Source organism: Pongo abelii, chromosome 15 (assembly GCF_028885655.2).
Source record: "Pongo abelii isolate AG06213 chromosome 15, NHGRI_mPonAbe1-v2.0_pri, whole genome shotgun sequence".
NCBI classification, from domain to species: domain Eukaryota; kingdom Metazoa; phylum Chordata; class Mammalia; order Primates; family Hominidae; genus Pongo; species Pongo abelii.
This window is the reverse complement of record NC_072000.2, coordinates 108008147-108031988: the sequence shown is the minus strand read 5'-3', so window position 1 is coordinate 108031988 and position 23842 is coordinate 108008147. Positions and strand designations below refer to the sequence as shown.

The 23842-nt window shown below is 47.4% G+C and overlaps 1 protein-coding gene and 1 non-coding gene across 10 annotated transcripts in view; both read right to left on the bottom strand.

The window, feature by feature from the left end:
- The window catches only part of LOC103892434 (cytochrome c oxidase assembly factor 8), a 28915-nt gene that overhangs the window by 2032 nt on the left and 3041 nt on the right, over positions 1 to 23842 (bottom strand). The window contains exons 2-6 of one of the 9 annotated variants that reach the window (XM_063715930.1): positions 16801 to 16998; positions 14482 to 14545; positions 13828 to 13935; positions 7092 to 7179; positions 1520 to 1610 (exon numbers count right to left, since the gene is read on the bottom strand). In XM_063715930.1, the coding sequence (XP_063572000.1) occupies positions 1550 to 1610; positions 7092 to 7179; positions 13828 to 13935; positions 14482 to 14545; positions 16801 to 16998 (519 nt within the window). In that variant the 3' untranslated portion in view covers positions 1520 to 1549. Of the gene's footprint in view, positions 1 to 1519; positions 1611 to 7091; positions 7180 to 9256; positions 9378 to 13827; positions 14265 to 14481; positions 14546 to 16800; positions 16999 to 23842 lie in introns of those variants that run through there. The other 8 variants (XM_054530937.2, XM_054530935.2, XM_054530939.2 and 5 more) reach the window with 8 other exon arrangements.
- Positions 21031 to 21171, bottom strand: LOC112128971 (U4 spliceosomal RNA). The gene has a single exon (XR_002911401.1). It is a non-coding gene; the product is annotated as a U4 spliceosomal RNA (small nuclear RNA).

Here is a 23842-nt window from a genome sequence, read left to right as displayed (position 1 = left end):
CATCCAGCCTTTGACTGTATCTACATTCTCTTTTTTTTATTAGACAGGGTCTCACTCTGCAGCCCAGGCTGGAGTGCAGTAGCGGGATCTCAGCTCACTGCAACCTCTACCTCCTGGGCTCAAGGGATCCTCCTGCCTCAGCCTCCTGTAGCTGGGATTACAGGCGCACACTACTATACCCAGCTAATTTCTGTATTTTTTGTAGAGACAGGGTTTTGTCATGTTGTCCAGGCTGGTCTCAAACTCCTTGGCTCAAGCAATCCGTCTGCCTTGGCCTCCCAAAGTGCTGGAATTACAGGTGTGAGCTACCGTGCCTGGCCCATGTCGACATTCTTGAAGTCTGGCTTCACCTGCCCATCAGGCTTTGTAACTCTCTAACTGTTATATATATATATATATTTTTTTTAATTTTTTAATTATTTATTTATTTATTTATTGAGACAGGGTCTTACTCTGTCTGTCATCCAGGCTGGAATGCAGTGGCTGGATCTCAGCTCACTGTAGCCTTAAACTCCCAGGCTCAAGTGGTCCTCCTAGCTCAAGCCTTTCACTATGTTGCCCAGACTGGTCTTGAACTCCTGGACTCAAGTGATCTACCCACCTTGGCCTCCCAAAGTCATGGGATTACAGGTGTGAGCCACTGTATCCAACCTACAAATATTTTAAAGCAAATCTCAGATATCATGTCCTATTAATTTCACCTGTAAATACAGGTCATTATTATCTGTAACCAGCTAGAACCCTTTTTTTTTTTTTTTTTTTGAGACAGAGTTTTGTTCTCATTGCCCAGGCTGGAGTGCAATGGCACGATCTCAGCTCACCACAACCTCCACCTTCCATGTTCAAGTGATTCCCCTGACTCAGCCTCCCAAGCAGCTGGGATTACAGGCATGCGCCACCACGCCCGGCTAATTTTGTATTTTTAGTGGAGACGGGGTTTCACCATGTTGGTCAGGCTGGTCTCGAACTCCCGACCTCAGGTGATCTGCCCACCTTGACCTCCTAAAGTGCTGAGATTACAGGCGTGAGCCACCGTGCCTGACCTAAAAAAAGTGGCATCTTTTTAAGCCACTGCAGTCACTTAAAAAATAAAGATAGGCCGGGCGCAGTGGCTCACGCCTGTAATCCCAGCACTTTGGGAGGCTGAGGCAGGCAGATCACGAGGTCAGGAGATTGAGACCATCCTGGCTAACACGGTGAAACCCTGTCTCTACTAAAAATACAAAAAATTAGCTGGGCGTGGTGGCGGGTGCCTGTAGTCCCAGCTACTCGGGAGGCTGAGGCAGGAGAATGGTGTGAACGTGGGAGGCGGAGCTTGCAGTGAGCGGAGATCATGCCACTGCACTCCAGCCTGGGCGAGAGAGCAAGACTCCGTCTCAAAAAAAAAAAAAAAAGTTGATAAAGTCTTGCAACTTCTACCTCTGATATAAACATGAATGTTGTTAAATTCAGGTAAGAAAACACTCCTGCCTAATGGGGATGTGCTATTCAAATTTTTAGGAAAAGAGTAAACACCTACCTGTTATAATACATGTGCTTCTGAAAATTTTTACTTAAAAATTCCTTGTAAAAGTCCGCCATTTCTTCTGCATTCAATGTTGCTTTCTGACCTGAAAGTTAATTTCAGCTTAAACATTAAGACTTACGGAGAAAGGATAAACAAAAAAACTATTAGAGCTAATAAAGGAGTTCAGCAAGCTTGCAGGATATATACAAGACCAATATACAAACATCAATTGTATTTCTATACACTAGCAATTAACAGTCTGAAAATGAAATTAAGAAAACAATTCTACTTATGATAGCATCAAAAATAATAAAAGACTTAGGAATAAATTTGAGAGGAGACGTATAAGATGTGTACACTGAAAAATACAAAATAGGCTAGGTGCAGTGGCTCACGCCTATAATTCCAGCACTTTGGGAGGCCGAGATGGGAGGATCACTTAAGGTCAGGAGTTTGAGACCAGCTGGGCCAACACGGTGAAACCCCATCTCTACTAAAAATACGGGGGCGGGTGCGGGGTGGCAGAGGTTACAATGAGCCCAGATCATGCCACTTTACTCCAGCCTGGGCAAAAGAGTAAAACTCCGTATTTAAAAAAAAAAAAAAAAAAAAAAAAGGCCAGGCGTGGTAGCTCATGCCTGTAATCCCAGCACTTTGGGAGGCCGGGCTGGGCTGATCACAAGATCAAGAGATCGAGACCATTCTGGCCAACATGGTAAAACCTCATCTCTACTAAAAATACAAAAATTAGCTGGGCGTGGTGGTGCACGTCTGTAGTCCCAGCTACTTGAGAAGCTGAGGCAAGAGGATCACTTGGGACCAGGAGTTCAAGACCAGCCTGGGCAACATAATAAGGCCTCATCTCTCCAAAAAATAAAAAAATTAGCTAGGTACGGTGGTGCATGCCTGTAGTCTTAGCTACTCAAGAGGCCAGGGAAGGAGGGTCACCTGAGCCCAGGAGTTCAAGGTTGCAGTGAGCCATGATTGTACCACTGCACTCCAGCCTGGGCAACAAAGTCAGACCCTGTCTCGTGTAAAAAAAAAAAAAAGGCCAGGTGCAGTGGCTCACGCCTATAATCTCAGCACTTTGGGAGGCTGAGGTGGTGGATCACCTGAGGTCAGGAGTTCGAGACCAGCCTGGCCAACGTGCTGAAACCCCATCTCTACTAAAAATACAAAAATTAGCCGGGCATGGTAGCAGGCACCTGTAATCCCAGCTACTCGGGAGTCTGAGGTAGGAGAATTGCTTGAACTCAGGAGGTGGAGGTTGCAATGAGCCAAGATCGTGCCATTGCACTCTAGCCTGGGCAACAGGCTAGAAACTCCGTCTCCAAAAACAAACAAAAAAACAAAAAACAAAAAACAAAAAAAAGGGCCGGGCCGGGCATGGTGGCTCACGCCTGTAATCCCAGCACTTTGGGAGGCCGAGGCAAGCGGATCACAAGGTGAGGAGATCGAGACCATCCTGGCCAACATGGTGAAACCCCGTCTCTACTAAAAGTACAAAAATTAGCTGGGTGTAGTGGCGTGCATCTGTAGTCCCAGTTACTCGGGAGACTGAGGCAGAATTGCTTGAACCCGGGAGGTGGAGGTTGCGGTGAGCTGAGATCATGCCACTGTACTCCAGCCTGGCGACAGAGCGAGACTGTTTCAAAAAAACAAAAAAAAAAGAGAGAAAAAAACCCATAGAACAGGAGAAAAACATTTGCTAATCATCCATCTAATAAGGGTCTAGTATCGAGAATATGTAAATAACTTTTTTTTTTTTTTTTTGAGACGGAGTTTCGCTTTTGTTGCCCAGGCTGGAGTGCAATGGCACGATCTCGGCTCACCACAACTTCCACCTGCCAGGTTCAAGCAATTCTCCTGCCTCAGCCTCCCGAGTAGCTGGGATTACAGGTATGCACCACCACGCCCAGCTAATTTTTTGTAGTTTTAGTAGAGATGGGTTTCTGCATGTTGGTCAGGCTGGTCTCGAACTCCCAACCTCAGGTGATCCACCCGCCTTGGCCTCCCAAAGTGCTGGTATTACAGGCGTGAGCCACCGCGCCTGGCCAAGAACTCTTTTATCTCAGCAACAAAAAGACAAATCATCCTATTTATTTATAGACAGAGTCTTTCTCTGTCACCCAGGCTGGAGTGCAGTGGCACAGTTTCGGCTCACTGCAACCTCTGCCTCCTGGGTTCAAGCGATTCTCCTGCCTCAGCCTCCTGAGTAGCTGGGATTACAGGCATGCACCACCATGCCTGGCTAATTTTTGTATTTCTAGTAGAGACGGGGTTTCACCACATTGGTCAGACTGGTCTTGAACTCCTGACTTCGTGATCTGCCCGCCTCAGCCTCCCAGAGTGCTGGGATTACAGGAGTGAGCCACCGCACCTGGCCAAATCATCCACTTTTAAAATGGGCAAAGGATTTAAACAGGAATTTCTCCAAAAAAGATACACGAATAACCAATAAGCACATGACAAGATGCTCAACACCAGTGGAAAATCAGAAAGACAAAGGCATGCCACGTCACGCCCACTAGGATAGCTATTATTAAACACACAGACAATAACAAGTGTTGACAAGGATGTAGAGAAATTAGAACTCTCATACATTGCTGGTGGAAATAAAAAAATAGGTCAGGCCACTCTGAAAAACAGCTTGGTAGTTCCTGAAAAAGTTAAACACAGAATTCGTTATCATAAGACCCATGTGGCATTATAGAGAGATATTTGGACTTTGTCCCCTGTTCCTGGCACAGAGCTCCTAAAACCTCAGAATCTCCTGAGTGATTAAGGGTGACAGCAGCTGCTCCTGTTCGAATGGGGCAGCTCTGGGGGGCTCCTGTACAGCTTCGGGATGGGGGCCAGAAAGACCAAGCCTTGATTGGAAGCTCAAAACTTTCAGTTTTGGGGAAAGGAGAGGGAGTAGAGATTAAGCTAATTACCAATGGCCAATGATTTAATCAATCATGGCTACCTCATGAGACCTCCATAAAAATCCCTAAACCATGGGGTTCAGAGAGCTTCCAGGCTACTGAACATATTGAGGTGCTGGGAGGAAGCCAGGCACGGTGGCTCATGCCTGTTATCAGTGCTCTGTGGGGCTGAGGGAGGGTTGCTTGAGCCCAGGAGGCTGACGCTGCAGTGAGTCATGTTCATGCCACTGCACTCAGCCTGGGCAACAGAGTGAGACCCTGCTCAAAAAAACAAACAAACAAAAGGTGCTGGGAGGGTGGCATGCCCAGAGAGGGCACAGGGGCTCCGCATGTCCCCTATACCTCGCCATGTGCATCTCTGCTATCTGGCTGTCCCTGAGTTGTATGCTTTATAATAAACCACTAAGAGTAAGTAAAGCACCTTTCTGAATGTTGTCGTCCATTCTAGCAAATTATCAATCCTGCAAAGGGGGTCATAGTCTGATTTATAGCCTGTCAGTCAGAGGGACAAGTGGCCCAGGACTGGCAACTGGCAAAGGATTTAAACAGGAATTTATCCAAAGAGAAAGACTGCCTCAGTGGAGGCAATCTTGTGGGACTGGGTCTTTAACCTGTGGCATCAGACATGAACTCCAAGTAGACAGTGTCAGAACTGAACTGAATTGCTGGACACCTATAGCTGGTGTCGAAGAGCTGGAGAAGTGGAATTAGAGAAGACACCAGGTATTTGGTCTCAGGAGGAAAAAAGACTCTTTTTTTTTTTTTTTTTTTTTGAGATGGAGTCTCACTCTGTTGCCCAGGCTGGAGTGCAATGGCGCAATCTCGGCTCACTGCAACCTCCACCTCCCGGGTTCCAGTGAATTCTCCTGCTTCAGCCTCCCGAGTAGCTGGGATTACAGGCGCCCGCCACCACACCCAGCTAATTTTTTGTATTTTTAGTAGAGATGGGGTTTCACCATGTTGGCCAGGCTGGTCATGAACTCCTGACCTCAAGTGATCCGCCCACCTCGGCCTCCCAAAGAGCTGGGATTACAAGCATGAGCCACCGCGCCAGGCCAAAAAGACTCTTAACTCAGCAATTCACCTGTAGGTATATACAGGATTATTCACAGTAGCATAATTCATAATAGCCAAAGGGGAGAAATAATCCAAATGTTCATCAACTAGTAAGTGGATAAACAAAACATGGTATATCCATATAGAATATTACACAGCCATAAAAAATCTCCAAAGTACTAATACATGAGACAATATATATAAATCTTGAAAACATTATGAACTTAAGTGAAAAAAGGCAGACACAAAAGACCATATATTGTTTGTTTCCATTTATCTGAAGATGTTCAGAATAGGCAAATCCAGAGATAGCAAGTGGGCTGCCAGGGTTAGGTGAGGCAGGAATTGAGACTGGCTATTGGGTATGGGGTTTCTTCTTGAGGTGATGAAAATGTTCAGAACTAGTGATGTAGTTGTACAATCTTGTGACTACTAAAAGCCACGGAATTATACAGTTTAAAAGGGTGAATTTAGGCAGGGCATGACAAGGAGACTCCGTCTCAAAAAAAAAAAAAAAAAGGCAGGGTGAATTTTATGGTATGTGAATCGTGTCTAAAGGTCACAGCATAACTCATTTTCTTCACAAGTGATTACGACCCAGGCAGGTATCTATACCATGCACAATGAGTGACGTGTTTCGTCACGCACACTCCTGCAGATTCTACGGAGGAACTGTGAGCCACTGCTACACGGGAATGAAATGTACCCTAACTTCAATGCATCCTGGGTTAACAGCCTGCCCATTCCTGGGACAGGTCCCAGCCTGACTACTCCATCCCCGCGTGCTGGTGGGGCTGTTAACAATGAGGACCAGTGCCGCTTGCCTCTGTGGCACTCCCAGAGCGGTGGCCACGCTCAGGCTCACCCACACACAAGAGAGGTAGAAAGGCCATACGGCAGGACCCACAGCCCGTTACAGGGAGTGGCAGGGCTGCCCTGAAGTAGGGTCCCCAAAGCAGCCCAGGGGGTCAGTCTCATGCCCCCCAGCTATGGCTCAGGGACCAGGGAATGAAACCACATCCAGGGTGGCGGGTGCAGGAGGAGCACTCTGGCTTAGAAGCCCCAGTCCCCGAACAGGAAATGAGGTCTCTTGTAAGAGCGCTGGGCTCTGGCTCAGGAGCTCCTGCATCTCCAGCACTTCCCATGCGGAGGCGCAGGGGCCATGCTCGGCTCCTACCCAAGGTGCTCTCTAGCCTCCCCGGCAGATTGCCTTCCCCTGAAGGTGCCACCTCCAGCAGAGCGCACACCACCCTGTGGCACAGCTAATGCTGATGCTCCGGCCCACGGGGGAGTGGGCAAAGTGGCCAAGGGCATGATTCCACCCTCCCTCCCACAGAGCCGGGAGGGTGTCTGGCAACCCCTTTATTCACACAGACAGAAACAAACACTCAGACGGCATGGCACAAGCACGGCTGTCCCCTAGCCACACAGCAGACAGGACAAGAGCCACGTGTCCTCTGGCCGCTCGGACAGGTCTAGTGCCACCGGAATGAAGAGCAGTTTAACTCTACAGCCCCTTGCTCTGCTTTTCCCTTCAGTTCTGCCATTTCCTATGTCATCTGGGGCTACTTCATTTTCTTCTGTGCCTCGGTTTACTCAACTGTGTAAGGGAGATGGCAGCAGCACAGCCGTCCCCTCCATCCATGGTTTTGCTTTCCATGGTTTCAGTTACCCGAGGTAAAGTGGGGTCTGAAAATATTAAATGGAAAATTCCAGAAATGAACAATTCATAAGTTTTAAACTGCATGCTGTTCTGAGGAGCGTGATGAAACCTCCCAAGGTCCTGCTCCGACCCGCCCAGGAGGCGACTCCTCCCTTTGTCCAGCACATACATGGTGTAGACACGCCCCACTTGTTAGTCACTCAGCAGCCGTCTCGGTGATCAGATCCACTGTCGTCGTACAGCAGTGCTTGTGTCTGAGTAACCCTTATTTACTTGGTAATGGTCGCAAAATACAAGATTAGAGATGCTGGCATATCGTTATACTTGTTCTATTTTATTAGTTATCATTGCTAGTCTCTCATGCCTAATTTATAAACTTTATCATCGCTAAAAATGAAAAGTTGTCCCTTGGTATCGATAGGAGATTGGTTCCAGGACTCCTACAGATACCAACATTTCAGGATGCTCAAATCCTTTATATAAAATGGTGTAATAGGCTGGGCGAGGTGGCTCACGCCTGTAATCCCAGCACTTTGGGAGGCCAGGACGGGCGGATCACCTGAGGTTGGGAGTTCCAGAACAGCCTGACCAAAATGGAGAAAAATACTAAAAATACAAAAAAAATTAGCCGGGCGTGGTGGCACATGCCTATAATCCCAGCTACTCAGGAGGCTGAGGCAGGAGAATTCCTTGAACCAAGGAGACAGAGGTTGCAGTGAGCTGAGATTGTGCCACCGCACTCCAGCCTGGGCAACAAGAATGAAACTCCATCTCAAAAAAAAAAAACAACAACAGGCCAGGCATAGTGGCTCACGCCTGTAATCCCAGCACTTTGGGAGGCTGAGGTGGGTGGATCTGAGGTGAAGAGATTTAGACCATCCTGGCCAACATGGGAAACCTCATCTCTACTAAAAATACAAAAAAAATTAGCTTGGTGTGGTAGCACACACCTGTAGTCCCAGCTACTCAGGAGGCTGAGGCAGGAGGATTGCTTGAACCCGGGAGGTGGAGGTTGCAGTGAGCCAAGATAGGGCCACTGCACTCCAGCCTGGCGACAGAGTGAGACTCCGCTTCAAAAAACAAAAAACAAACATACAAACAAACAATAAAACAAAAATTAGCTGGGTGTGGTGGCAGACGCCTGTAGTCCTTGCTATTTGGGAGGCTGAGGCAGGAGAATTGCTTGAACCCAGAGGTGGAAGTTGCAGTGAGCCGAGATTGCGCCACTGCACTCCAGCCTGGGTGACAGATTGATACTCCATCTCGAAAAATAAATAAAATAAAATATAATGGTGTAATAAACCTGGGCAACATAGAAAAAAATTCTACAAAAAAAATTTTTTTAAATTAGCGAGGCATGGTGGCATGTGCCTGCAGTCCCAGCAACTTGGGAGGCTGAGGCGGGAGGATGGCTTGAGCCTGGGAGGTTGAAGCTCCAGGGAGCCACGATCGCGCCACTGCACTCCAGCCTGAGTGGCAGAGCAAGGCCTTGTCTCCAAATATTTGCAAATAACCTACTCGCATCCTCCCATATGCTTTAGTCATCTCTGGATTACTTATGATACCTAATACAATGTAAATGCTGTATGAATAGTTGTCATGCTGTACTTTTTTTTTTTTTTTTTTTTTTTTGAGACAGAGTCTTGCTCTGTTGCCCAGGCTGGAGTACAGTGGCATGATCTCGGCTCACTGCAGCCTCCACCTCCCAGGTTCAAATGATTCTCCTGCCTCAGCCTCCCAAGTAGCTAGGATTACAGGCATGCGCCACCACGCCCAGCTAAGTTTTGTGTCTTTAGTATAGACGGGATTTCACATTGTTGGCCAGGCTGGTCTCGAACTCCTGACCTCAGGTGATCCGCCCGCCTCAGCCTCCCAAAGTGCTAGGATTACAGGCGTGAGCCACCGCGCCCGGCCGTTATGCTGTACTTCTAAATTTTTCTATTTTTGGCCGGGCGCGGTGGCTCATGCCTGTAATCCCAGAACTTTGAGAGGCTGAGGTGGGCGGATCATCTGAGGTCAGGAGTTTGAGACCAGCCTGGCCAACACGGTGAAACCCTGTTTCTACTAAAAATACAAAAATTAGTCAGGCGTGGTGGTGTGTACCTGTAGTCCCAGCTACTCAGAAGGCTGAAGCAGGAGAATCACTTGAACCAGGAGGCAGAGTTTGCAGTGAGCCGAGATCGTGCCACTGTACTCCAGCCTGGGTGACAGAGTGAGATTCCGTCTAAAAGGAAAAAATTTTATTTTTTATTTTCAATATTTTATTGTTTATGTTTATTGCTTTCAATATTTTTCAATCTGTGGTTGGTTGACTTGAGGACATAGGGGAGGGACAACCGTGTAGGGAAAAACCTAGTGTACATACAGGGCTTGGTATTAGCCTCGGCTAAGCATTCACTGGGGGTCTTGGAATGTATCCCTCGGATAAAGAGGGCCTACTCTGTCTCATGTGTTACTGTTAATACACATATAGGGCACTCAAAACTGTGTCCGTACTCAGAGGTTGAGGCAGGAGGACTGCTTGAGGCCAACCTGGTCAACATAGCGAGACCTCATCTGGGATGGACGGAGGCTAAGACTGTCCCCACCTGGCTGTGTGGCCCCAGAGCTATGACTTACCTCCATCTCAGTTTCTTCCTCTCTAGTGTGTGACAGCAACCGCACACCTCATGAAGCTACACTCCGTCAGTGTGGCAGGAGGGGTGGGGCTGGCACAGAAGTGCTTGCTTGTGGTCACTGCTGTTAGGGTGACCACAGGAGTATCCCGCAGGCAGGGGTACCAGCTGCTGCCACCTGACTCTATTGACACGGGCGTCCCTCAGGACAAGTCTCCTTGCATTTGGCTCAAACACCCCCAGGCCAAGGCTCAGCAGGCAGCAGAAGCGCTGTAATATCTGCTAAGCAGGGCACCATCCACACTGCAGCACTGCAGCTTAATACCGAACCTACCACTAAGTTCAGGGAAAGAGGCAAAACACCGAGTTCACCACACTTACTGAAAACCGAGTGGGTGTTTCATAAATACTCAGGAGACTGACTTAAACTAAACCCATCTTGATGGTACACTTCCTGCCACTGCATAAACACTCTGGGAATGAAATACATTAGAGGAATTCTCCCACAATACTGCCTGCCTTATAAATGAGATTTGATTTTGAGACCGGCAGAACTAAAATCACAGTATTCTGCTGCTTGCACTTCAAATTCAATCACTCATTTTTCTGCACTGCTGCAGAATATTCCAGTGAAGGCCAGTGAGTGGGTAGGCCACCACAGCCTTATCCGTTCTTCTAGCACTGGACATTTCCATTCTTCCCATTCTTCTGCAATGAAAGATCGCGCTGCAAGGAACACACAGCTGAACTCTTCCCATGTTTCCCCACATGAATTTTTTTTTTTTTTTTTGGAGATAGTCTGGCTGTGTCACTGAGGCTGGAGTGCAGTGACACAATCTCGGCTCACTGAAGCCTCCACCCCCTGTGCTCAAGTGATCCTCCCACCTCAGCCTCCCGAGTAGCTGGGACTACAGACACATACTGCCAAACTTGGCTTTTTTTTTTTTGAGATGGAGTTTCACTCTTGCTGCCCAGGCTGGAGTGCAATGGTGCGATCTCGGCTCAGTGCAACTTCCGCCTCTGGGGTTCAAGCGATTCTTCTGCCTCAGCCTCCTGAGTAGCTGGGATTACAGGCATGCATCACCATGACCGGCTAATTTTGTATTTTTAGTAGAGATAGAGTTTCTTCATGTTGGTCAGGCTGGTCTCAAACTCCTGACCTCAGGTGATTCGCCCACCTCAGCCTCCCCAAGTGCTGGGATTACAGGCATGAGCCACCGCACCCGGCCTTAATTATTTTTATTGTTAAATTTTTTGTAGACAAAGGGTTTTACCATGTTGCCCAGGCTTGTCTCAAACTCCTGGGCTCAGGTGATCCACCCACCTCAGCCTCCCAAGCCTGGCTCTCCACATGAATTCTTAGAGATGATTCATGAGCATCATTTGCCTGCTTCCTGGGATATATGTAAATATGTGTAGCTAAATCCTTCTGAAAAAGGGGCTGAGGATTTTCTGCTGCCATCCACCTTTGATGTAACTCCACCAGCACTGAGTCTCAAGACTGTAAACATTCCCCCATGAACTGAGTAAGCATGAAATGATGACTTCTTGTTGCATATGCATTGTAGGCTGGGCGCGGTGGCTCATGCCTGTAATCCCACCACTTTGGGAGACTGAGATGAGAAGATCACTTGAGGTCAGGAGTTTGAGACCAGCCTGGTCAACATGGCGAAACCCCGTCTCTACAAAACACACACACACACAAATTAGCCGGGTGTGGGGGCGGGTGCCTATAATCCCAGCTACTTGGGAGGCTGAGGCAGGAGAATCGCTGGAACCCGGGAGGCGGAGACTGCAGTGAGCCGAGATCACGCCACTGCATTCCAGCCTGGTGACAGAGTGAGATCCCATCTCAAAAAAATAAACAAATATGCCTTGTAAAATTTAGAGTTTGAGCAATTTTTTCTTCTTGTAGTCACGTTATTTGTCTATAAATGTGTGTTATTTCTGCAAATTTGTGGCAGCTTTTCCTGAAGTCCAAATTGCCCGTGTTGTCTTTGCTGCCAGCACTTGCCCTTCCTCACATTTCCGGGACACTGATCCCTGCGCCTACCCAGCCCTCTGATCCTTTGCCTGCTCTTTTGGCTGCTTCCTCCCGTCTCCATGGCAGCAGCCAGGCTCTCTGCACAAGCCCCACCTCTGCCTCAGCTAATCCGGGCACCTCCCAACTGGGCTGGAGCCAGCCTGAGGAAAGGCAGCCTCCTCAGCTGACTGCTTCTTTGAATTTAGGAGGGATAAACAAGGAGGCAGAGAAAGCCAGTTTATAGCATGAGAAAGGTAAAGCAGTGGCCTAGGAGAAAAGTTTAAACACGAGGAAGAAATTACTCTGGTCCTAGCGTCTGAGCACAGGCCATGACTGGGGCCATCTCCACCCGCCTCTGGGTACTGAGCCACCTCCACATCTGCTCAGCAAACTCTCCTCCAGAAACCTGGATCAAAAGGAGTCCTTAACACAGGCGTTTTCAGTTTTTATGTTCTTGAATATCTCTATCTTCACCCTCAAGCTCAGGAGGGTATCATTCCTCCAGATAATGGTGAGTCTGTTATATCTTATTAGATGCTCTACAGCTACGAACTATGTATCTAACTCTTTAATCCATAAACAATCGACTTTCATTTTTTTATTTTTTTGAGACAGAGTTTTGCTCTGTCACCCAGTCTGGAGTGCAGTGGCGCAATCTCGGCTCACCGCAACCTCCGCCTCCTGGGTTCAAGTGACTCTCCTGCCTCAGTCTCCTGAGTAGCTGGGATTACAGGCGAGTGCCACCATGACCAGCTAATTTTTGTATTTTTAGTAGAGACGGGGTTTCACCACGTTGATGACGCTGGTCTCGAACTCCTGACCTCTGCCTCCCAAAGTGCTGGGATTACAGGCGTGAACCACTGCGCCCGGCCTGACTTTTAATAATTAACTTTTTGGCCGGGCACGGTGGCTCACGCTTGTAATCCCAGCACTTTGGGAGGATGAGGCGAGTGGATTCCTTGAGCTCAGGAGTTTGAGACCAGCCTGGGCAACACGGCAAAACTCCGTCTCTACAAAAAACACAAAAATTAGCCAGGTGTGGTGCTGGTGTGTACCTGTAGTGCTAGCTACTTGGGAGGCTGAAGTGGGAGGATCACTTGAGCCCACGAGGTCAAGGCTGCAGTGAGCCCAGATGGTGCCACTGCATTCCAGCCCGGGAGACAGAGTGAGACTCTGACTCAAAAAACAAACAAACAAAAATTAATAATAATTAACATTTTGACCCACTGGAATACATTTGTATTGCAGGGAGAACGAAGCTAAATTTGTTCTTTTGGGCCAAAGGTTTCTCCAACATCACGTATTCAACAAAGCTCCCCTTCTCTTGCCTCTTGGGGACCTATAACCTAACACATTGGTGCAACCATGTACAAGACATGTGCTCTGGCCCAAGGTGACATGCCTGCTGCCCCACTCCCACTGCAGGCACTGCGGCCTGCTCACTTTCAACAGCTGCCAGAGCAGGCAGCTCCCTGTATGTTTCCCTTCCTTAACACATCCTGTCCTAATACCAAATTCAGTTTCAAACCTAATTTAAGGCCAGCCTTTCAATACTCAGCAACGCCATCCATAGGATTCTGGGACCTTAGTAAGAATCAAAACAACTTCTCCCATCTGTTAGGAGAGTGGCTGTCTCCAAAGCACTTCCAAGATATGAGCTGACCTAGTCCTACCTGATATGATGACAGACCTATGGACATGGCACATGTGGTGTGCACACATGCACACACACAGGCGCGCACGTGCACACGCACACGTACACGGCCAGGTCAGCATGGAATGCGCTGACAGCCATGGGGCGTGGCGAGGCCCAGTAAGGCTTTGCAATCCGACTCCCGAGGTGAGAATCCAGGCCACACCACATTCTCACTGTGCAATTTTGGTGAAGCCTCAGGTTGCTCATCTATAAAATGGTAAAGATAACAGTATCTACTTCATTGGGTCACTGTGGGAAATGCAACAGGTGATATATGCACAGGACTTGCACCGTGTCCAGCACAGGACCCAAAACTGTGAGCGCTCATTCTCATGCTTACTGTTGGATGCAGCATCTGCTCCAGCTCTGCCCTGCAAGACCCCACCTCTCCAGCAGCCAGCAAACAGCAACAGAGGTCCTGGCACGGGGGTGACTCGAGCTCCCGGCCCTTTATTCCAAATGAATCAGGTGAGGCAAAGGATTAGTAGGAATGGCACTTTAGCCCAATGACAGACTTGGCTTTTGGGGTCGATGATTTTGGATTTTCTATCAGAACAACTTTTTGGCAGCAGACATCTGTTTAACAAACAGCATGAGATGTTATTCAGGCCTAACATCAACACCAAGAGAAAATAAGGAAAGGCTATTTTGAGCACTGAACTGAGATCAGGAATCAGAAGAGAAGCTGGTTTGGAGAGGGAAAAGCTGCAAAGGCTGAGACCTCAGGACGAAAGTCAAAGGTCAGAGGTTGGTCATCCATCATAACCACCTAAAATCCTGAGAGAAAAGAGGGAGCTGGAGATTGGAGAGCCATGCCTGGGAACTGGGTGTGCAAGAGAACTTGGACAGGGGTGGGCCGAGCACTGCCCCAAAGCAGACCAAGGACTGCCCTGAACTTCCCCACTTCTCTCACTGCCCTTCCTTTCCCTTCTCATGGACTAGCTCAAACCCAAAGCAAGCAAGCAAAAAAAAAAAACCAAACAAACGCACTAACCTGATTCAGTTCTCAGGCCCAGGCCTTTAGTTTTTAGTCTTGAGTGAATAAATTCTTCTTTTTCCTAAAAAAAAAAAAAAAAAAGGCTCTCAGAACTCCTTTCTCTGTCTTTCCATTTTTCTTTGGCTACAGCACAGCTCACAGTGTCCTGGAGAAGTTTAGATGTGGATTTTCTGAGAAGCTGGTGACCCATCTCATAGCTCGTTTAAAACCCTCTGAATGTGGTTAAAAGTCTTTTGCTTGAAACAGGATCTGAAAAGATGTTCAATAAACTTTGGGAGACACTGTTTATAAATCCACAGAATAGGTCAGGCGCAGTGGCTCACACCCATAATGCCAGCACTTTGAGACGACGAGGTGGGTGGATCACCTGAGGTCAGGAGTTCCAGACCAGCCTGGCCAACATGGAGAAACCCCGCCTCTACTAAAAGTACAAAAATTAGCCCGATGTGATGGTGGGCACCTATAATCCCACCTACTCAGGAGGCTGAGGCAGGAGAACTGCTTGAACCCGGGAGGTGGAGGTTGCAGTGAGCCGAGATCACGCCACTGCACTCCAGCCTGGACAACAGAGTGAGACTCTGTCTCAAAACTAAAAAAAACCCCCACAGAATATGATAAATATACCCCACCTGACATAGCCCACTCAAATGGAAAGTCAAAGTTTAAATGTTGCCGGGCATGGTGGCTCACGCCTGTAATTCCAGCACTTTGGGAGGCCAAGGCAGGCGGATCACCTGAAGGTGGTCAGGGGTTCAAGACCAGCCTGGCCAATGTGGTGAAACCCCATCTCTACTAAAAATACAAAAATTAGCCGGGTGTGGTGGCGGGCGCCTGTAATCCCAGCTACTTGGGAGGCTCAGGCAGGAGAATCGCTTGAACCAGGGAGGCGGAGGTTGCAGTGAGTTGAGATCATGCCAGTGCACTCCAGCCTGGGCAACAGGAGTGAAACTCCATCTCAGGAAAAAAAAAAAAAAAAGTTAAATGTTTCTCTTCTGGTTTAGACTATTTATACTTCTTTCTTACACAGTTTATTTATAAGTATCCTGTTAAGAATTTTGAATTCTCTGCTGGGCGCGGTGGCTCAACGCTTGTAATCCCAACACTCTGGGAGGCCGAGGTGGGTGGATCACGAGGTCAGCAGATCAAGACCATCCTGGCCAACATAGTGAAATCTCATCTCCACTAAAAATACAAAAATTAGCTGGGCACGGCAGTGCGTGCCTGTAATCCCAGCTTCTTGGAAGTTGAGGCAAGAGAACCGCCTGAACCTGGGAGGTGGAGGGTGCAGTAAGCTGAGATCGCACCACTGCACTCCAGCTTGGTGACAGCGAGACTCCATCTCAAAAAAAAAAAAAAAATTTTTTTTGAATTCTCGAGAAGAATGACAACACATCACAAAAACGGGTTTCTTTTTGAGGGTCTCACTGCTGTCACTCAGACTGGAGTGCAATGGCGCAATCTCGGCTCATTGCAACCTCCACCTCCTGGGTTCAAGCAATTCTCGTGCCTCAGCCTCCCAAGTCACGGGGATCACAGGCATATGCCACCACACCTGGCTCATTTTTATATTTTTAGTAGAGATAAGGTTTCGCTGCATTGGCCAGGCTGCTCTCAAACTCCTGGCTTCAAGTGATCCACCCGTCTCAGCCTCCCAAAGTGCTGGGATTGCAGAGCCACCGTGCCCCACCTAAAAAAACCGGTATTCTCATAAAGATAAACACACACACATATGTGTGTAAAACATGCACTTCTAGTTCTGGCTCTGCTGCTCATACATTGCTTCCTTCAAAGTCTCAAGACCTGTGGTTCTACGAATGACCGTTTCTTATATACAGTTACATATTAGTTTTTAAAACTATATGCATATACGTACATACAGTGGGGGGGACGGACTGAGACCCAGTACTACCATGTAACAAACAACAACGCAATATACTAAATACCTAGCACCCTCAAGTGGCCAACTGTGTTATTTCTCATTCTGATCTAAAACTTTTTTTTTTTTTTTTTTTGAGACGAGTCTGGCTCTGTTGCCCAGGCTGGAGTGCAGTGGCACAATCTCCACTCCCTGCAAGCTCCGCCTCCGGGTTCACGTCATTCTCCTGCCTCAGCCTCCCGAGTAGCTGGGACTACAGGTGCCTGCCACCACGCCCGGCTAATTTTTGGTATTTTTAGTAGAGACAGCGTTTCACCATGTTAGCCAGGATGGTCTCGATCTCCTGACCTCGTGATCCGCCCACCTCGGCCTCCCAAAGTGCTGGGATTACAGGCGTGAGCCACCGCGCCCGGCCGTTCTGATCTAAAACTTAAACTTACCTTACTAAAAGTCAAATTCTGGTTTGCCCAGAACTGTTGATTCCATTCTTGTGTTTCTTGTCTTAATTTTCTAAGCTTTTGTTCCAATGGAGATTCATTTTCAGGTATGTAAAAGTGAACAGGTCGAAGGTTTGAATATTTATCTGGGGGTCCTATCCAATCATGGCAAGACTTTCTTGGAGGGCAGAATCTTGAGACCTTTAACAAAGTAAATTGGATTAACATATGACAAAATGAATCTCTAGTATTATAAAATGTACAATCTGGATTTATTTATTTACTTAGAGATGGAGTCTCGCTCTGTCGCCAGGCTGGAGTGCAGCGGCATGATCTCGGCCAAAGTGCTGGGATTACAAGTGGGAGCCACCACACAGGGCCTAGTTTCTGGTTTAAATAATAACAGCCCTTTCCCAAAACTCAACCACCTTTGCTAAGTTTTCTTTTTTTTTTTTTTTTTTTGAGACGGAGTCTCATTCTGTCGCCCAGGCTGGAGTGCACTGGTGAGACCTCGGCTCACTGCAAGCTCCGCCTCCCAGGTTCACGCCATTCTCCTGCCTCAGCCTCCCAAGTAGCTGGGACTACAGGCGCCCATCACCACGCCCGGCTAATTTTTGTGTATTTTTTAGTGGAGATGGGGTTTCACCCTGTTAGCCAGGGTGGAGCTAAGCTTTCTTAAGCTAATGAGAGACCCTACCAGGCTAGGAGAAGGTGAGGAGTCTGAATTCTGGTAAGGTGCCAGCCATCATTCCAGAGGTCACAAGATCTGCAACTTCTCCAATTATTCCTGCATCTCTATTGCAGAACCTAAGATTGACCTTTTGAGATATCTTTTCAGGTTTTTTGCAAGTCCAATGTGATGGCTCCTCCTGGATCTGCCCAGAAGCCACTCGGCACGCAGGAGGATGAGTCTCACACCCCTGTGATTGCACCCGGACCAATCGGCAGCAAGCACCCATTGCCTAGCCACCTCCACCCCTTACTCCAAACTATTTTTGAAAAACTCTAGTCCCCAGATGTGTGGAGAGACTGATTTGAGTAATAACTCTTCCATGTAGCATGGCCGGCCTCACATCAATTAAACTCTTTCTTTCTTTCTTTTTTTGAGATGGAATCTCGCTCTATCGCCCAGGCTAGAGTGCAGTGGTGTAATCTTGGCTCACTGCAACCTCCACCTCCCGGGTTCAAGCGATTCTCTTGCCTCAGCCTTCTGAGTAGCTGGGATTATAGGCACATGCCACCACGCCCGGCTAATTTTTGCATTTTTAGTAGAGATGGGGTTTCACCATGTTGACCAGGCTGATCTTGAACTCCTGACCTCAGGTGATCTGCCTGCCTCAGCCTCCCAAAGTGCTGGGATTATAGGCGTAAGCCACTGTGCCCGGCCCTAAACTCTTTCTTTACTGCCATGCCATGGTCTCCATGAACTGATTTTATTTGTGCAATGGGCAGGAAGAACTGTCAGGGAGTTATAGTGGGGGGACCCTGCTATTCAAGACCTGAAACTATACTGCTCATCGTCAGGGTTAAAATACACTGATTTGATGCTGGACCAATTTAGGAATCCTTTTTAGAAAGTAAAGGCAGGATTGCAATATAGACCTTCAACATTTTACCCATCAGTCTAAAAACTATACACAATCACCAAATATCCCATTAAAAAAATACAACCTACATTTCTAGCTGGGCGTGGTGGCTCACGCCTGTAATCCCAGCACTTTGGGAGGCTGAGGTGGGTGGATCACCTAAGGTCGGGAGTTTGAGACCAGCCTGACCAACATGGTGAAACCCCATCTCCACTAAAAATACAAAAATTAGCCATGTGTGGTGGCCGGCACCTGTAGTCCCAGCTATACAGGAGGCTGAGGCAGGAGAATTGCTTGAACCTGGGAGGCGGAGGTTGCAGTGAGCCGAGATCACACCACTGCATTCCAGCCTGGGTGACAGAGCAAGATTCCGCCTCAAAAAAAAAAAAAAAAAAACACAAAACCTACATTTCTACAAATGTTGACTTTTATTATTTTTTCTTTTTTTTCTTTATCATACATTAAAGGACTCAGAAAATGTTCATGGGCTTCTCCCCCAAGTCTTTGCATCTGTGATATTTGGCTGTTGGTAGAAACTAAGGTGAGTCCCACCAAAGGGATGGCACCAGGGTCCACCCCGCTAGACTGTGGCCCAGGACGGCGACTCCTTCCCTCCTCCGAGCTGACCCGGGTGTCTGCAGCTCAGTGGGTTTCGCGCTAACAGTGCATGACCACTGTCCAGGGCTGCACCTGCTCTTTTCTGCTCACAGGCTCCCGATCAGGAAATGTTAAAGGAGCCACCTAACAATTAGCTACTTTTTCTAGCTGCCCACATATCACAAAGCAAGCTCAGAGAGGTGTCAGGTGTGTTCGGCTACTTTTCCATATTTATCTACCAGTTATCACTCACATAAACTGCTTTACGGATAAAGCTGGTGTACCAATATTTTCAAATCATTGTTTGCCATTATAATGTGAGAGATGTTATCGTCCTGTGTTCTTCCCTATAATCATACGTTTCTGCCTTTATTCACAGAGGAGCTACTGTTTAAAAGCGAGGAGAAGCAGCTTGGGGGAGGAAAATGTCCTTTGGTAAGAGGAAGAGCCCTTTGTAGTGCGAATAATTACCATAATTGCTAGTTTCCACAGTACAAGCCTATGATTCATGGTGTCCCATTGGCTATGCTGAGGAGAGAAGGCTCTTCCATCCCGCCCTCGTGTCTGCGGGGAGGGCACGCTAGACCCTCACAGTCTCCTGAGAAGCAGCCTCAGTTCTGCCCTTGTCACAAGAGGCACATGTGCATTCCTGCTGGTCAGGCCGAATCTGCATCTTTGGGTCTGGGAGGGAGTTAACCTTCCAGTTCTTGTGAAAATCTTTTTTCAGCCAGGCGCAGTGGCTCATGCCTGTAATCCCAGCACTTTGGGAAGCCGAGGCAGGTGGATCATTTGAGGTCAGGAGTTCGAGACCAGCCTGGCCAACATGGTGAAACCCCATCTCTACTTAAAATACCAAAAAATAAGCTGGGCGTGGTGGTGTGCACCTGTAATCCCAGCTACTTGGGAAGCTGAGGCACAAGAATTGCTTGAACCCGGGAGGCGGAGGTTGCAGTGAACCAAGATCGTGTCACTGCACTCCAGCCTGGGTGACAGAGTGAGACCCTGTCACTATATATATATATATATATATAGACACACACACACACACACACACATATATACACATATATATGTGTGTGTATATATGTGTATATATGTGTATATACGTGTATATATATGTGTATATATGTGTGTATACATATATGTGTGTGTATATATACATATATATCTCCTTTCTTCTTAACTGTAAATTGGCAGGCTGGACAGCCCTACACCAGGCTTCTCCGTGCTGGCTCTGCAGGCCAGGCCTGGCTCTCCAGCCGCCTCTGCTTTTATTAAGCTCCTGAGTAGTCCACCAAGGAGCGCTCCCACCCCAGCATCTCTCCCTCCAGAAGCCAAGATTCAGAAGGGGAGACACTGAGACATTTCCCCTGCACCCGATTCCTGGAAGTGCCCGTACATGACACAAAGCTACCACGGGGAAACCACCAGGGAATAATCAAGAGAAAATGTTAGCAAGTTCTTAGCGTTCTTGCTTCCTGTTCTAACTCTCGGTTCTATAAAGGCTTTGAGTTCCCATGTGAGAAGGAGTCAGGAACTTCATATTTACTGAGGGTTAGGGTCCCCAGCCCCCTATTCTACATGGATGCCAGATAAATCCACAAACCCAATCCAGCAATATAAAAGAAGAATAATCCACCAGAAGGGCAAACACTAGAAAGTCAATGAAAACAGTCTCCTAATTTCAGGAATGCCAACGACATGGGAGAGCTATCCAGGCTGGAACACTTTCACCCAACGCTGAAGTGACCACAGCAGGAAGCCACCCCTGCTGTATACACGCATGTTAATTATTTTTATTATCTTTAAGGCCCTAGTCAACCATCTCTTTCCCACCACCAACAGACTCAAGGCCTGCACCTCAGTATTGTCTAAAGATGATTAGACAATTTGTCTAAAGATGATCTGTGGGCTGGGCTTAGTGGTTTACACTTGTAATCCCAGCACCTTGGGAAGCTGAGGAGGGTGGACTGCTTGAGCTCAGGAGTTTGAGGCCAGTCTGGGCAACAAAGTGAGACCCCATCTCTATAAAAAAAATTTTTTTTTTCGGTCTCTGTAGAGACTGTCAAAAATTGCCAATGCTGACCATATTGCAAGTCATCACAGCAGGGTACTGGGAAAAGTTTTCAATTATCAATAATCGCACCTCAGATAAATCTCATTGGCTACAATACTGCCGCTGCGCAAAGCTACAAAAAAAAAAATTTTTTTTTTTTTTTTTTTTTTTTTGAGAAAGAGTCTCGCACTGTTGCCCAGGCTAGAGTGCAGTGGCGTGATCTTGGCTCACTGCAGCCTCCACCTACCGGGTTCAAGTGATTCTCCTGCCTCAACCTCCCGAGTAGCTGGGATTACAGGCATGCGCCATTACGCCCAGCTAATTTTTGTATTTTTAGTAGAGACGGCGTTTCATCATGTTGGCCAGGCTGGTCTTGAATTCCTGACCTCAGATGATCCACCTGTCTCGGCCTTCCAAAGTGCTGGGATTACAGGCGTGAGCCACCGCACCCTGCCAAAAAAATTTTAAAAATCAGCCAGGCGTGGTGGCACATGCCTGTAGCCCCAGCTACTAAAGAGGCTGAGGCAGGAAGATTACTTGAGCCAGTGAGGTTGAGGCTGTGGTGAGCTGTGTTTGTGCCACTGCACTCCAGCCTGGGCAACAGAGCAAGACCCTATCTCCAAAAAAGGGAAAAAGATCGTTATTTGTGGACTTGTTCCAACCCTCCTCCTCTCAGAAGTTAGGTGCTCAACAGGCAGGCCCAGGGTGGTGCTCCCCTTGCATCCTCAGGAGACCCTGCCTGGAGCTGCAAACAATAAACTTCCAATAGATTCCAAAGATGGACATGGTGGATTCAGCCTTTCTCCATAAGCATCAACCTGTCTGCCCCTGCGCCACCATGCAAAGGTCAAGCAGCGCTCTAGGCACCAGGGAGGCATGTGTTAGCACGCAGAGCTCCTGCCTGGAGAGCCATCTGTGCATGTGTGAAAAGAGGCACACACATTCATTTCTGTATCTCTGGCACCTCATGAAGAACCTGTGCAGGAAATACCAACCACCCTGAAACAAATGTTTCCATTGGTGTTTTAAGCACCACAATACAGGACACGGTTTTCAAAAATACATAAGAGACTTTATCAGATGTCTTGCTTAAATCAATATGCAATGGCTCACTCTTTTTTTGTTTTTTGTTTCTTTTTGAGAATGAGTCTTGGTCCATCGCCCAGGCTGGAGTGCAATGGCGCGATCTCGGCTCACTGCAACCTCTGCCTCCTGGGTTCAAGCGATTCTCCCACCTCAGCCTCCCAAGTAGCTGGGACTACAGGTACCGCCATCGTGCCCGGCTAATTTTTGTATTTTTGTAGAGACAGGATTGCACCATGTTGGCCAGGCTGGTCTTGAAATCCTGACCTCAGGTGATCTGCCTGCCTCAGCTTCCCAAAGTGCTGGCAAGGTGTCAGCCACCATGCCTGGCCGGATCACTCTTATTTACCAGTTTAGTAACTCTAACCAAAAAGAAGATGGGGTTAAACTCTAACCAAAAAGAAGATGGGGTTAAAATGGCTTGTTCCTATGAAAACTCAGGTTCAAATGACTTGTAGGTTCTACCAGTCACAGAAAAATTCAAATCCTTAGTAAACAATCCACGGAAACAGAAAAAGAAGGCATACCCTACAGCTGATTTTTGAAGCTAAAAGTGACTTTGGGCCAGGCACAGTGGCTCATACCTGTAATCCCAGCACTTTGGGAGGCTGAGGTGAGCAGATCATCTGAGGTCAATAGTTCAAGACCAGCCTGGCCAACATGGTGAAACCCGTCTCTACAAAAAAATACAAAAATTAGCCGGGCGTGGTGGTAGGCACCTGTAATTCCAGCTACTCAGGAGGCTGAGGCAGGAGAATTGCTTGAACCTGGGAGGTGGAGGTTGCAGTGAGCTGAGATCACGCCACTGCACTCCAGCCTGGGTGACAGAGTGAGACTTTGTCTCAAAAAAAAAAAAAAAAAAAAAAACCGCAATGTGGTCAAAGCTCTAGAATACAGCGTCAATTTACAAGAAAGAGGTCAGAGGAACATGCTAAATCACACCATGGAGACACAACCAGCAAAATCCAGACTGTAGGACGTTTTAAAGGACATGTGATCCCCTCTCCAAATAAATTGCTTAAAAAAAAAAAAAGGTAAGGAGGTGCTACTCGGGAGGCTGAGACAGGAGAAGAGCTTGAACCCAGGAGGCAGAAGCTGTGGTGAGCTGAGATCATGCCACTGCACTCCAGCCTGGGTGACAGAGCAAGACTCCATCTCAAAAAAAAAAAAAAAAAAAAAAAAAAAAAAAAAAAAAAAAAATGGTGGGGAGGTGATGGAGGCAGAAACTATGGATTAAAAAGAACTAAAAGGGAGTATCTCTGAACCTATTCTGGTTCGGGAACTTCTGGATTAAAGAAAAAAAAGAACTAAAAGAGCCAGACTAATGCTTACGTGCAGACAAGTTTAGGAACCAATGATGCAAACTACATAGGGAAGACATAAGCAGGTATGAAGTGGCTAGGGAACAGAATTTAAAAGTCTTAATTTTTTTTTTCTTTACCAAAAGCAGTTATATTTCTGAAAAGCTGAGTTTTAAAGATGGATTTGGAAGGAAGAATGGTGCCTGACTCTTAAATTCTACAATGTTTTTCAATTAAAAGCTGGTGCTGGCTGGGCATGGTGGCTCACACTTATAATCTCAGCACTTTGGGAGGCCAAGGCAGGTGGATCACCTGAAGTCAGGAGTTCGAGACCTGCCTGGCCAACATAGTGAAACCCCGTCTCTACTAAAAAAAAAAAAAAAAAATTAACCAGACGTGGCAGCATGCGCCTGTGATCCCAG